The 13,249-nt window shown below is 42.5% G+C and overlaps 1 protein-coding gene across 1 annotated transcript in view; it reads right to left on the bottom strand.

Moving 5' to 3' along the window:
* Nucleotides 1-13,249, bottom strand: part of TM9SF2 (transmembrane 9 superfamily member 2) — a 179,704-nt gene that overhangs the window by 129,845 nt on the left and 36,610 nt on the right. Inside the window, exon 3 of the mRNA XM_053707814.1 lies at nucleotides 12,190-12,283. Within this exon, the coding sequence (XP_053563789.1) occupies nucleotides 12,190-12,283 (94 nt within the window). The remainder of the gene's footprint in view (nucleotides 1-12,189; nucleotides 12,284-13,249) is intronic.

A 13,249-nucleotide genomic window follows, 5' to 3' on the forward strand; every position in this document is an offset into this window, starting at 1 on the left:
CTCAGACACTCTGCTAGGTATCTCTTAAACAAAGAATACAATCGGAATAAAACAAATTTGATTAAAAAAACATAATTTATGCTTACCTGATAAATTTATTTCTCTTGTAGTGTATCCAGTCCACGGATCATCCATTACTTATGGGATATTAACTCCTCCCCAACAGGAAGTGCAAGAGGATTCACCCAGCAGAGCTGCTATATAGCTCCTCCTCTAACTGCCATTACCAGTCATTCGACCGAAAACATGCAGAGAAAGGAAAACCATAGGGTGCAGTGGTGACTGTAGTTTAATGGAAAAATTACCTGCCTTAAAGTGACAGGGCGGGCCGTGGACTGGATACACTACAAGAGAAATAAATTTATCAGGTAAGCATAAATTATGTTTTCTCTTGTTAAGTGTATCCAGTCCACGGATCATCCATTACTTATGGGATACCAATACCAAAGCTAAAGTACACGGATGACGGGAGGGACAGGCAGGCTCTTTATACGGAAGGAACCACTGCCTGAAGAACCTTTCTCCCAAAAACAGCCTCCGAAGAAGCAAAAGTGTCAAATTTGTAAAATTTGGAAAAAGTATGAAGAGAAGACCAAGTTGCAGCCTTGCAAATCTGTTCAACAGAAGCCTCATTCTTAAAGGCCCAAGTGGAAGCCACAGCTCTAGTAGAATGTGCTGTAATTCTTTCAGGAGGCTGCTGTCCAGCAGTCTCATAGGCTAACCGTATTATGCTACGAAGCCAAAAGGAGAGAGAGGTAGCCGAAGCTTTTTGACCTCTCCTCTGACCAGAATAAACGACAAACAGGGAAGACGTTTGTCGAAAATCCTTAGTTGCCTGTAGATAAAATTTCAGGGCACGGACTACATCTAGATTGTGTAGCAGACGTTCCTTTTTCGAAGAAGGATTAGGACACAAAGATGGAACCACAATCTCTTGATTGATATTCCTGTTAGTGACCACCTTAGGTAGGAACCCAGGTTTAGTACGCAGAACTACCTTGTCTGAATGAAAAATCAGATAAGGAGAATCACAATGTAAGGCAGATAACTCAGAGACTCTTCGAGCCGAGGAAATCGCCATTAAAAACAGAACTTTCCAAGATAACAACTTGATATCAATGGAATGAAGGGGTACAAACGGAACCCCCTGTAAAACATTAAGAACTAAGTTCAAACTCCATGGTGGAGCAACAGTTTTAAACACAGGCTTGATCCTAGCTAAAGCCTGACAAAAAGCTTGAACGTCCGGAACTTCTGACAGACGTTTGTGTAAAAGAATGGACAGAGCTGAAATCTGTCCCTTTAAGGAACTAGCGGATAAACCCTTTTCTAAACCTTCTTGTAGAAAAGACAATATCCTCGGAATCCTAACCTTACTCCATGAGTAACTCTTGGATTCGCACCAATATAAGTATTTGCGCCATATCTTATGGTAAATCTTTCTGGTAACAGGCTTCCTAGCCTGTATTAAGGTATCAATAACTGACTCAGAAAAACCACGTTTTGATAAAATCAAGCGTTCAATTTCCAAGCAGTCAGCTTCAGAGAAATTAGATTTTGATGTTTGAAGGGACCCTGGATCAGAAGGTCCTGTTTCAGAGGTAGGGACCAAGGTGGACAGGATGACATGTCCACTAGATCTGCATACCAAGTCCTGCGTGGCCATGCAGGCGCTATTAGAATCACTGATGCTCTCTCCTGTTTGATTCTGGCAATCAATCGAGGAAGCATCGGGAAGGGTGGAAACACATAAGCCATCCCGAAGGTCCAAGGTGCTGTCAAAGCATCTATCAGAACCGCTCCCGGATCCCTGGATCTGGACCCGTAACGAGGAAGCTTGGCGTTCTGTCGAGACGCCATGAGATCTATCTCTGGTTTGCCCCAACGTCGAAGTATTTGGGCAAAGACCTCCGGATGAAGTTCCCACTCCCCCGGATGAAAAGTCTGACGACTTAAGAAATCCGCCTCCCAGTTCTCCACTCCCGGGATGTGGATTGCTGACAGGTGGCAAGAGTGAGACTCTGCCCAGCGAATTATCTTTGATACTTCCATCATTGCTAGGGAGCTTCTTGTCCCTCCCTGATGGTTGATGTAAGCTACAGTCGTGATGTTGTCCGACTGAAACCTGATGAACCCCCGAGTTGTTAACTGGGGCCAAGCCAGAAGGGCATTGAGAACTGCTCTCAATTCCAGAATGTTTATTGGTAGGAGACTCTCCTCCTGATTCCATTGTCCCTGAGCCTTCAGAGAATTCCAGACAGCGCCCCAACCTAGTAGGCTGGCGTCTGTTGTTACAATTGTCCAGTCCGGCCTGCTGAATGGCATCCCCCTGGACAGATGTGGCCGAGAAAGCCACCATAGAAGAGAATTTCTGGTCTCTTGATCCAGATTCAGAGTAGGGGACAAGTCTGAGTAATCCCCATTCCACTGACTTAGCATGCACAATTGCAGCGGTCTGAGATGTAGGCGTGCAAAGGGTACTATGTCCATTGCTGCTACCATTAAGCCGATCACCTCCATGCATTGAGCTACTGACGGGTGTTGAATGGAATGAAGGACACGGCATGCATTTTGAAGCTTTGTTAACCTGTCTTCTGTCAGGTAAATCTTCATTTCTACAGAATCTATAAGAGTCCCCAAGAAGGGAACTCTTGTGAGTGGAAAGAGAGAACTCTTCTTTTCGTTCACCTTCCATCCATGCGACCTTAGAAATTCCAGTACTAACTCTGTATGAGACTTGGCAGTTTGAAAGCTTGAAGCTTGTATCAGAATGTCGTCTAGGTACGGAGCTACCGCAATTCCTCGCGGTCTTAGTACCGCCAGAAGAGCACCCAGAACCTTTGTGAAGATTCTCGGAGCCGTAGCCAATCCGAATGGAAGAGCTACAAACTGGTAATGCCTGTCTAGAAAGGCAAACCTTAGATACCGGTAATGATCTTTGTGAATCGGTATGTGAAGGTAAGCATCCTTTAAATCCACTGTGGTCATGTACTGACACTTTTGGATCATAGGTAAAATTGTCCGAATAGTTTCCATTTTGAACGATGGAACTCTTAGGAATTTGTTTAGGATCTTTAAATCCAAGATTGGCCTGAAAGTTCCCTCTTTTTTGGGAACCACAAACAGATTTGAGTAAAACCCTTGTCCTTGTTCCGACCGCGGAACCGGATGGATCACTCCCATTAATAAAAGATCTTGTACGCAGCGTATAAACGCCTCTTTCTTTATTTGGTTTGTTGACAACCTTGACAGATGAAATCTCCCTCTTGGGGGAGAGAATTTGAAGTCTAGAAGGTATCCCTGAGATATGATCTCTAACGCCCAGGGATCCTGGACATCTCTTGCCCAAGCCTGGGCGAAGAGAGAAAGTCTGCCCCCCACTAGATCCGTTCCCGGATCGGGGGCCCTCGATTCATGCTGTCTTAGGGGCAGCAGCAGGTTTCCTGGCCTGCTTGCCCTTGTTCCAGGACTGGTTAGGTCTCCAGCCTTGTCTGTAGCGAGCAACAGCTCCTTCCTGTTTTGGTGCAGAGGAAGTTGATGCTGCTCCTGCTTTGAAATTACGAAAGGAATGAAAATTAGACTGTCTAGCCTTAGGTTTGGCTCTGTCTTGAGGCAGGGCATGGCCTTTACCTCCTGTAATGTCAGCGATAATTTCTTTCAACCCGGGCCCAAATAAGGTCTGCCCTTTGAAAGGTATATTAAGCAATTTAGATTTAGAAGTAACGTCAGCTGACCAGGATTTTAGCCACAGTGCTCTGCGTGCCTGAATGGCGAATCCGGAATTCTTAGCCGTAAGTTTAGTTAAATGTACTACGGCATCTGAAATAAATGAGTTAGCTAACTTAAGGGCTTTAAGCTTGTGTGTAATCTCATCTAATGGAGCTGATTCAAGTGTCTCTTCCAGAGACTCAAACCAAAATGCTGCTGCAGCCGTGACAGGCGCAATGCATGCAAGAGGTTGCAATATAAAACCTTGTTGAACAAACATTTTCTTAAGGTAACCCTCTAAGTTTTTATCCATTGGATCTGAAAAGGCACAGCTATCCTCCACCGGGATAGTGGTACGCTTAGCTAAAGTAGAAACTGCTCCCTCCACCTTAGGGACCGTTTGCCATAAGTCCTGTGTGGTGGCGTCTATTGGAAACATCTTTCTAAATATCGGAGGGGGTGAGAACGGCACACCGGGTCTATCCCACTCCTTAGTAACAATTTCAGTAAGTCTCTTAGGTATAGGAAAAACGTCAGTACTCGCCGGTACCGCAAAATATTTATCCAACCTACACATTTTCTCTGGTATTGCAACTGTGTTACAATCATTCAGAGCTGCTAACACCTCCCCTAGTAATACACGGAGGTTTTCCAGCTTAAATTTAAAATTTGAAATATCTGAATCCAGTTTGTTTGGATCAGAACCATCACCCGCAGAATTAAGCTCTCCGTCCTCATGTTCTGCAAATTGTGACGCAGTGTCTGACATGGCCCTAATATTATCAGCGCACTCTGTTCTCACCCCAGAGTGATCACGCTTACCTCTTAGTTCTGGTAATTTAGCCAAAACTTCAGTCATAACAGTAGCCATATCCTGTAATGTGATTTGTAATGGCCGCCCAGATGTACTCGGCGCTACAATATCAGGCACCTCCCGAGCGGGAGATGCAGGTACTGACACGTGAGGCGAGTTAGTCGGCATAACTCTCCCCTCGTTGTTTGGTGAAATATGTTCAATTTGTACAGATTGACTTTTATTTAAAGTAGCATCAATACAGTTAGTACATAAATTTCTATTGGGCTCCACTTTGGCTTTAGCACATATAGCACAGATATCTTCCTCTGAATCAGACATGTTTAACACACTAGCAAATAAACTAGCAACTTGGAAATACTTTTCAAGTAATTTACTATAATATGAAAACGTACTGTGCCTATAAGAAGCACAGAAAAAGTTATGACAGTTGAAAATTAATAAACTGAAAAGTTATAGCATCAAATCTTTGTAAAAAACACAATTTTAGCAAAGGATTGCTCCCATTAGCAAAGGATAACTAACATAACATAACAGTGAGAGAGATCAGTAAACTGTCATAAATTAAATAAAACGACTGCCAAGTGGAAAAAAATAGTGCCCAAAACATTTTTTCACCCAGTACCTCAGAAAATTAAACGATTTTACATGCCAGCAAAAAACGTTTAACATTAATAAATTGAGTGTTATTAAAAAGCTAGTCCCTGCAAATTAGGCTAAAGTTTTATGCATACAGTATAATTCCAGTGAAGTGCCATTCCCCAGAATACTGAAGTGTAAAATATACATACATGACAGCCTGATACCAGTTGCTGCTACTGCATTTAAGGCTGAGTTTACATTATATCGGTATGGCAGAATTTTCTCATCAATTCCATTGTCAGAAAATAATAAGCTGCTACATACCTCTTTGCAGATTAATCTGCCCGCTGTCCCCTGATCTGAAGTTTACCTCTCCTCAGATGGCCGAGAAACAGCAATATGATCTTAACTACTCCGGCTAAAATCATAGAAAAACTCAGGTAGATTCTTCTTCAAATTCTACCAGAGAAGGAATAACACACTCCGGTGCTATTATAAAATAACAAACTTTTGATTGAAGGTATGAAACTAAGTATAATCACCACAGTCCTCTCACACATCCTATCTATTCGTTGGGTGCAAGAGAATGACTGGTAATGGCAGTTAGAGGAGGAGCTATATAGCAGCTCTGCTGGGTGAATCCTCTTGCACTTCCTGTTGGGGAGGAGTTAATATCCCATAAGTAATGGATGATCCGTGGACTGGATACACTTAACAAGAGAAAAACAAAATTTATGCTTACCTGATAAATTTCTCTCTTTTGCGATGTACCGAGTCCACGGATTCATCCTAACTTGTGGGATATTGTCCTTCCTGACAGGAAGTAGCAAAGAGAGCACCACAGCAGAGCTGTCTATATAGCTCCCCCCTTAACTCCACCCCCCAGTCATTCGACCGAAGGCCAAGGAAGAAAAGGAGAAACTATAAGGTGCAGAGGTGACTGAAGTTTACATAAAAAATACTATCTGTCTTGAATAGACAGGGCGGACCGTGGACTCGGTACATCGCAAAAGAAAAAAATTTATCAGGTAAGCATAAATTTTGTTTTCTTTTGCATGATGTACCGAGTCCACGGATTCATCCTAACTTGTGGGATACCAATACCAAAGCTTTAGGACACGGATGAAGGGAGGGACAAGACAGGAACCTAAACGGAAGGCACCACTGCTTGTAGAACCTTTCTCCCAAAAATAGCCTCCGAAGAAGCAAAAGTATCAAATTTATAAAATTTTGAAAAGGTATGAAGCAACGACCAAGTCGCAGCCTTACAAATCTGTTCAACAGAAGCATAATTTTAAAAAGCCCATGTGGAAGCTACCGCTTTTGTAGAATGAGCTGTAATCCTTTCAGGAGGCTGTTGTCCAGCAGTCTCATAAGCCAAACGGATGATGCTTTTCAGCCAAAAGGAAAGAGAAGTCGCCGTAGCCTTTTGACCCCTACGCTTTCTAGAATAGACAACAAACAAAGAAGATGTTTGACGAAAATCTTTGGTTGCCTGCAAATAAAATTTCAAAGCACGAACCACATCCAAGTTGTGCAACAGACGTTCCTTCTTACAAGAAGGATTAGGACACAGAGAAGGAACAACAATTTCTTGATTGATATTCCTGTTAGTAACAACCTTAGGTAGGAACCCAGGCTTGGTACGCAAAACCACCTTATCAGCATGGAACACAAGATAAGGAGAGTCACATTGTAATGCAGGTAGTTCAGAAACTCTTCGAGCTGAAGAGATAGCAACTAGGAACAAAACTTTCCAAGATAAAAGCTTAATATCTATGGTATGCATGGGTTCAAACGGAACCCCCTGAAGAACTCTAAGAACAAAATTTAGACTCCATGGCGGAGCAATAGGTTTAAACACAGGCTTAATTCTAACTAAAGCCTGACAAAAAGCCAGAACGTCTGGAACATCTGCCAGACGCTTGTGCAACAAAATAGACAGAGCAGATATCTGTCCCTTTAGGGAACTAGCCGATAATCCTTTATCCAATCCCTCTTGGAGAAAAGACAAAATCTTAGGAATCCTGATTTTACTCCAGGAGAAGCCTTTGGATTCGCACCAAAAAAGATATTTACGCCATATCTTATGATAAATTTTCCTGGTAACAGGCTTTCGAGCCTGAATCAAGGTATTTATGACTGACTCAGAGAAATCCCGCTTTGATAGAATCAAGCGTTCAATCTCCAAGCAGTCAGTTGCAGAGAAATTAGATTTGGATGCTTGAATGGACCTTGAATCAGAAGGTCCTGTCTCAATGGCAGAGACCATGGTGGAAGGGATGACATGTCCACCAGGTCTGCATACCAAGTGCTGCGTGCCCACGCTGGCGCTATCAAAATCACTGATGCTCTCTCCTGTTTGATTCTGGCAATCAGACGTGGAAGGAGAGGGAAAGGTGGAAACGCATAAGCCAGGTTGAACAACCAGGGTACTGCTAGAGCATCTATAAGTACAGCCTGAGGATCCCTTGACCTGGAGCCGTAACGAGGAAGTTTGGCGTTCTGACGAGACGCCATCAGATCCAACTCTGGTGTGCCCCATAGCCGAACCAGCTGAGCAAACACCTCCGGATGGAGTTCCCACTCCCCCGGATGAAAAGTCTGACGACTTAGAAAATTTGCCTCCTAGTTCTCTACACCTGGGATATAGATCGCTGACAGATGGCAAGAGTGAGCCTCTGCCCATTGGATTATCCTTGAGACCTCTATCATCGCTAAGGAACTCTTTGTTCCGCCCTGATGATTGATATAAGCCACAGTCGTGATGTTGTCCGACTGAAACCTGATGAATCTGGCCGAAGCCAGCTGAGGCCATGCCTGGAGAGCATTGAATATCGCTCTTAATTCCAGAATATTTATCGGTAGGAGAGCCTCCTCCCGAGTCCACAAACCCTGAGCTTTCAGGGAATTCCAGACTGCACCCCAGCCCAGAAGACTGGCGTCTGTCGTCACTATAACCCATTCTGGCCTGCGGAAACACATTCCCTGGGACAGATGATCCTGTGACAACCACCAAAGAAGAGAGTCTCTGGTCTCTTGATCCAGATTTATCTGAGGAGATAAATCCACATAATCCCCATTCCACTGATTGAGCATGCATAATTGCAGTGGTCTGAGATGCAAGCGAGCAAACGGAACTATCTCCATTGCCGCTACCATTAGTCCGATTACCTCCATACACTGAGCCAATGACGGCCGAGGAATGGAATGAAGAGCTCGGCAGGTGGACAAAATCTTTGATTTCCTGACCTCCGTCAGAAATATTTTCATGTCCACCGAGTCTATCAGAGTCTCTAGAAATGAAACTCCTGTGAGGGGGGAAAGAGAAATCTTTTTTACGTTCACTTTCCACCCGTGAGACCTTAGAAAGGCCAACACTAAGTCCGTGTGAGACTTGGCTAGTTGGAAGGACGACGCTTGAATTAGAATGTCGTCTAGATAAGGCGCCACTGCTATGCCCCGTGGCCTTAGAACCGCCAGAATGGACCCTAGCACCTTCGTGAAGATTTGCGGCGCCATGGCCAACCCGAAAGGAAGAGCCACAAACTGATAATGCTTGTCCAGAAAGGCGAACCTGAGGAACTGGTGATGATCTTTGTGGATAGGAATGTGCAGATACGCATCCTTTAAGTCCACGGTGGTCATATATTGACCCTCCTGGATCAATGGTAAGATAGTCCGAATGGTCTCCATCTTGAAAGATGGAACTCTTAGGAATTGGTTTAGGATCTTGAGATCTACAATTGGTCTGAAGGTTCCCTCCTTTTTGGGAACTATAAACAGATTGAAGTAGAACCCCTGCCCCTGTTCTGCTTTTGGAACTGGGAAGATCACTCCCATGGTAAAAAAGGTCTTCTACACAGCGTAAGAACGCCTCTCTTTTTGTCGGGTTTACAGACAATTGAGAAAGATGGAACCTCCCTCCTTGAAATCTAGAAGGTATCCCTGGGTTACAATTTCTACTGCCCAGGAATCCTGAAAGTCTCTTGCCCAGGCCTGAACAAAGAGAGTCTGCCCCCTACTAGATCCGGTCCCGGATCGGGGGCTACCCCTTCATGCTGACTTAGTGGCAGCAGAAGGCTTTTCGGCCTGTTTACCCTTGTTCCAAGCCTGATTAGGTCTCCAGGTTGGCTTGGATTGAGCAAAGTTCCCCTCTTGCTTTGCAGTAGGGGAAGAGGTAGAGGGACCACTCTTGACGTTTCGAAAGGAACGAAAATTATTTTGTTTGGTCCTTGTCTAATTTGACTTATCCTAAGGGAGGGTATGACCCTTCCCTCCAGTAATGTCTGAAATGATCTCTTTCAATGCAGGCCTGAATAGGGTCTTACCTTTGAAAGGGATGGACAAAAGCTTAGATTTAGATGACACATCAGCTGACCAGGACTTAAGCCATAACGCTCTACGCGCTAAAATGGCAGAACCTGAATTCTTAGCCGCTAATTTAGCAAGATGAAAAGCGGCGTCTGTAATAAAATAATTAGCCAACTTAAGAGCCTTAATTCTGTCCAAAATATCATCTAGTGGGGTCTCCATCTGAAGAGCCTCTTCTAGAGCCTCAAACCAAAAGGCAGCTGCAGTGGTTACAGGAACAATGCATGCTATAGGTTGAAGAAGAAAACCTTGATGAACAAAAATTTTCTTTAGGAGACCCTCTAATTTTTTATCCATAGGATCAATGAAAGAACAACTGTCTTCAATAGGTATAGTTGTACGCTTAGCCAGGGTAGAAATAGCTCCCTCCACCTTAGGGACCGTCTGCCATGAGCCCTTTAATGTTGACAGAAATGGGAAACATTTTCTTAAAAACAGGAGGGGGAGAGAACGGAATACCTGGTTTATCCCACTCCCTTAGTAACAATGTCCGAAATCCTCTTAGGAACCGGAAACACATCAGTGTAAACAGGAACCTCTAAATATTTGTCCATTTAACACAATTTCTCTGGAACTACAATAGGGTCACAATCATCCAGAGTAGCTAAAACCTCCCTGAGCAATAAGCGGAGGTGCTCTAGCTTAAATTTAAATGCCGTCATATCTGAATCTGTCTGAGAGAACATCTTTCCTGAATCAGAAATCTCTCCGTCAGACAGCAAATCCCTCATCCCTACTTCAGAACATTGTGAGGGAATATCGGATACGGCTACTAAAGCGTCAGAAGGCTCAGCATTTGTTCTTAACCCAGAGCTACTGCGCTTCCCTTGCAACCCAGGCAGCTTAGATAAAACCTCTGTGAGGGTAGTATTCATAACTGAAGCCATATCTTGCAAGGTGAAAGAATTAGACGCACTAGAAGTACTTGGTGTCGCTTGTGCGGGCGTTACTGGTTGTGACACTTGGGGAGAACTAGATGGCAAAACCTGATTTCCTTCTGTCTGAGAATCATCTAATGCCAAACTTTTATAAGTCAAAATATGCTGTTTGCAATTTATAGACATATCAGTACAAGTGGGACACATTCTAAGAGGGGGTTCCACAATGGCTTCTAAACAAATTGAACAATGAGTTTCCTCAGTGTCAGACATGTTTAACAGACTAGTAATAAAGCAAGCAAGCTTGGAAAACACTTTATTTAATGAAAAAAACACAATTAGCAAAAACGGTACTGTGCCTTTAAGAGAAAAAAAGGCATACACAAACTGCAAAACAGGTTAAAATTGCTTCAATTTTTCTGAAATTTTAACAGTGTACCCACTAAGCTTTAGAAGGATTGCACCACAAGTTAATAAGCAATATTATGAAAAAAACGGATTGAAATATGTCTAAAACCGGTTAAAAACCCCTAAAGCACCTTGCCACCGCTCTGCTGTGGCCCAACCTGCCCTTAGGAAGCAATAATATGGGGTTTAAAGCTTCAATTAGTCCCTCAGAAGACTCTCAGGACCTCAGGAGAAGTTGCTTGCTGCTTGTAAATGTAGGCCCCGCCCACCTCACTCGATGTTGCTGGGGCCTACACAAAACTAACAAACCCTGCCTGAAAGCCATGTGGGTTATAAACAACCCCAAAGAACCTTCAAGCAAATGTCCCATAAAACAGAAAACGTTACTCCCAGACACAAAAACGTTTGTCCCAAATTCACATAACAAACTGAGTGCCCACAAAAAAATTAACCATTTATGCAAGCTAGTAAAAACCTCTGATAACACTAGGATTACTGCTTACCCTTCCCCTAATGGGGACACTGTCAGCCTTTCTGAGTTAACACAGTCTCTGCAGAAAATATGACTGAACATACCTCATTGCTGTATAGCAAGAAACAGTTCCTCACACTGAAGTTTTCCTGTACTCCTCAGCTTCTGTGGGAACAGCAGTGGACCTTAGTTACAAATGCTAAGATCATCATCCTCCAGGCAGAAATCTTCATCTATGTCCTGCCTGAGAGTAAATAGTACAACACCGGTACCATTTAAAAATAACAAACACTTGATTGAAGATAATATAAAACTAACAGTTTAACACCTCTTCTCTTTACTCTTCCTGCTTAGAGCCAGCAAAGAGAAAGACTGGGGGGTGGAGTTAAGGGGGGAGCTATATAGACAGCTCTGCTGTGGTGCTCTCTTTGCTACTTCCTGTCAGGAAGGACAATATCCCACAAGTTAGGATGAATCCGTGGACTCGGTACATAATGCAAAAGAAAAACAGTTCCCAGTCTTCTTCTATTAAGTATTTGCTCTACTTGAATCTCAAAAGAAAATATTGGGGTTTCATATTCCTTTAAGTAGGTCATTTGGATTGGAAATCAGTTGCAAATGAAAGACACATACATATTCATAAGTCTATCAGCAACAAAGGAAGAGAACAATGAAACAGATTTACTTACTTTTAAAAAATTAAAAAAGGTTCCCAAAAGATGATCACAGAAGGGCTTTATCTGTGAAGAACATCTCCCCTATAAATATGCAGTACCAATTCAATCATTTCTCTTTTGACAGGTCCATATGTCCGATTTCCCATTTAAATTATTTTTTTATGTCTTATATTGCAAAATACACTGTACATCTTTCTAGGCAACATAATATATGTATAAAAGTATTTTTAAACAACACTTGCTTTACTAGTAGTTTGCAAATGGACGGTAATTTACCTTATAGGGAGAGGGTTCTATTCTTTCACCAAACAAAACCTGCCCAAGGTTTTCAGTTGGCCGTTTCCTTCCCTCCTCTTGACAAAAATCAAACCTAAAAATAAAGAACATATGTAGACATTATATAAATAAATGCAAAACAAACGCTTAACCACCTATAGAACAAAGTAAATGATAATTCAACATGTGGTGTTCTCCCTAATACAGACAGAAAGAGAATCGCTCTCTCAGATATGAACAACAGCTCAATGTGCGGTGTTCTCCCCAGGACCCATATAGGACTAGATTATGAGTGGAGAACAAAATATCGCTTTCGCAAGGGCGATATTTGAGCTCCACTTATAATTAACAGGATTCACATTGAACAGAAGCTTTGTGCTTACGAGAGCGCACTTCCATAGGCTCCAATGGCGCAGTGAAGGGGGTAAGTCGTGCAGCAAATTTAAATATATATGTAAATGAATACATATATATTTGTGTTTATATGTGTATATACACATTCACAAATATATATGTATATAAGCATATACATATACTGTATATTTATAGACAACACACAGCTCCCCATAGACCGCAATGTAAAGGCACTTTTCAGTGCCGTTTTTTGTCTAACACCCCACACCCTCCAACTTTAACCCCTCATAACTGCTTCTTGCAGTTATTTTAAAAAAAAAAAAACGCTAGATGTACATTTATTTATCGCACACGCCCGTAAATAGGTGAATTTTCCAGTTTACGGGTGCACAATAAATTAGCCCTCCCCTTGTAATCTAGCCCTTGATGGGTATACACCCAGTTGATTTTACTGAGCACAATGCCAATATGTAAACTATTTGCTCATTTTAGTTTTGTTTAGTTCTGGGGGGTTTTGTACAATTTATGTTGAATTATGCAACCAATCTGTGCTTTGGATAGCTTAAATAACATTTATATATAACAGAAAAAGTTATAATATTGCAAAGTATTAGACTGCCCCCATCTGGCAACATTTTTTGTTGAGAATACTGACATGTTTACAACCTGTCAACCATTGGAAATCATAATGGTTTGTGTTAGCAGC

Source organism: Bombina bombina, chromosome 3 (genome assembly GCF_027579735.1).
Source record: "Bombina bombina isolate aBomBom1 chromosome 3, aBomBom1.pri, whole genome shotgun sequence".
Lineage (NCBI taxonomy): Eukaryota > Metazoa > Chordata > Amphibia > Anura > Bombinatoridae > Bombina > Bombina bombina.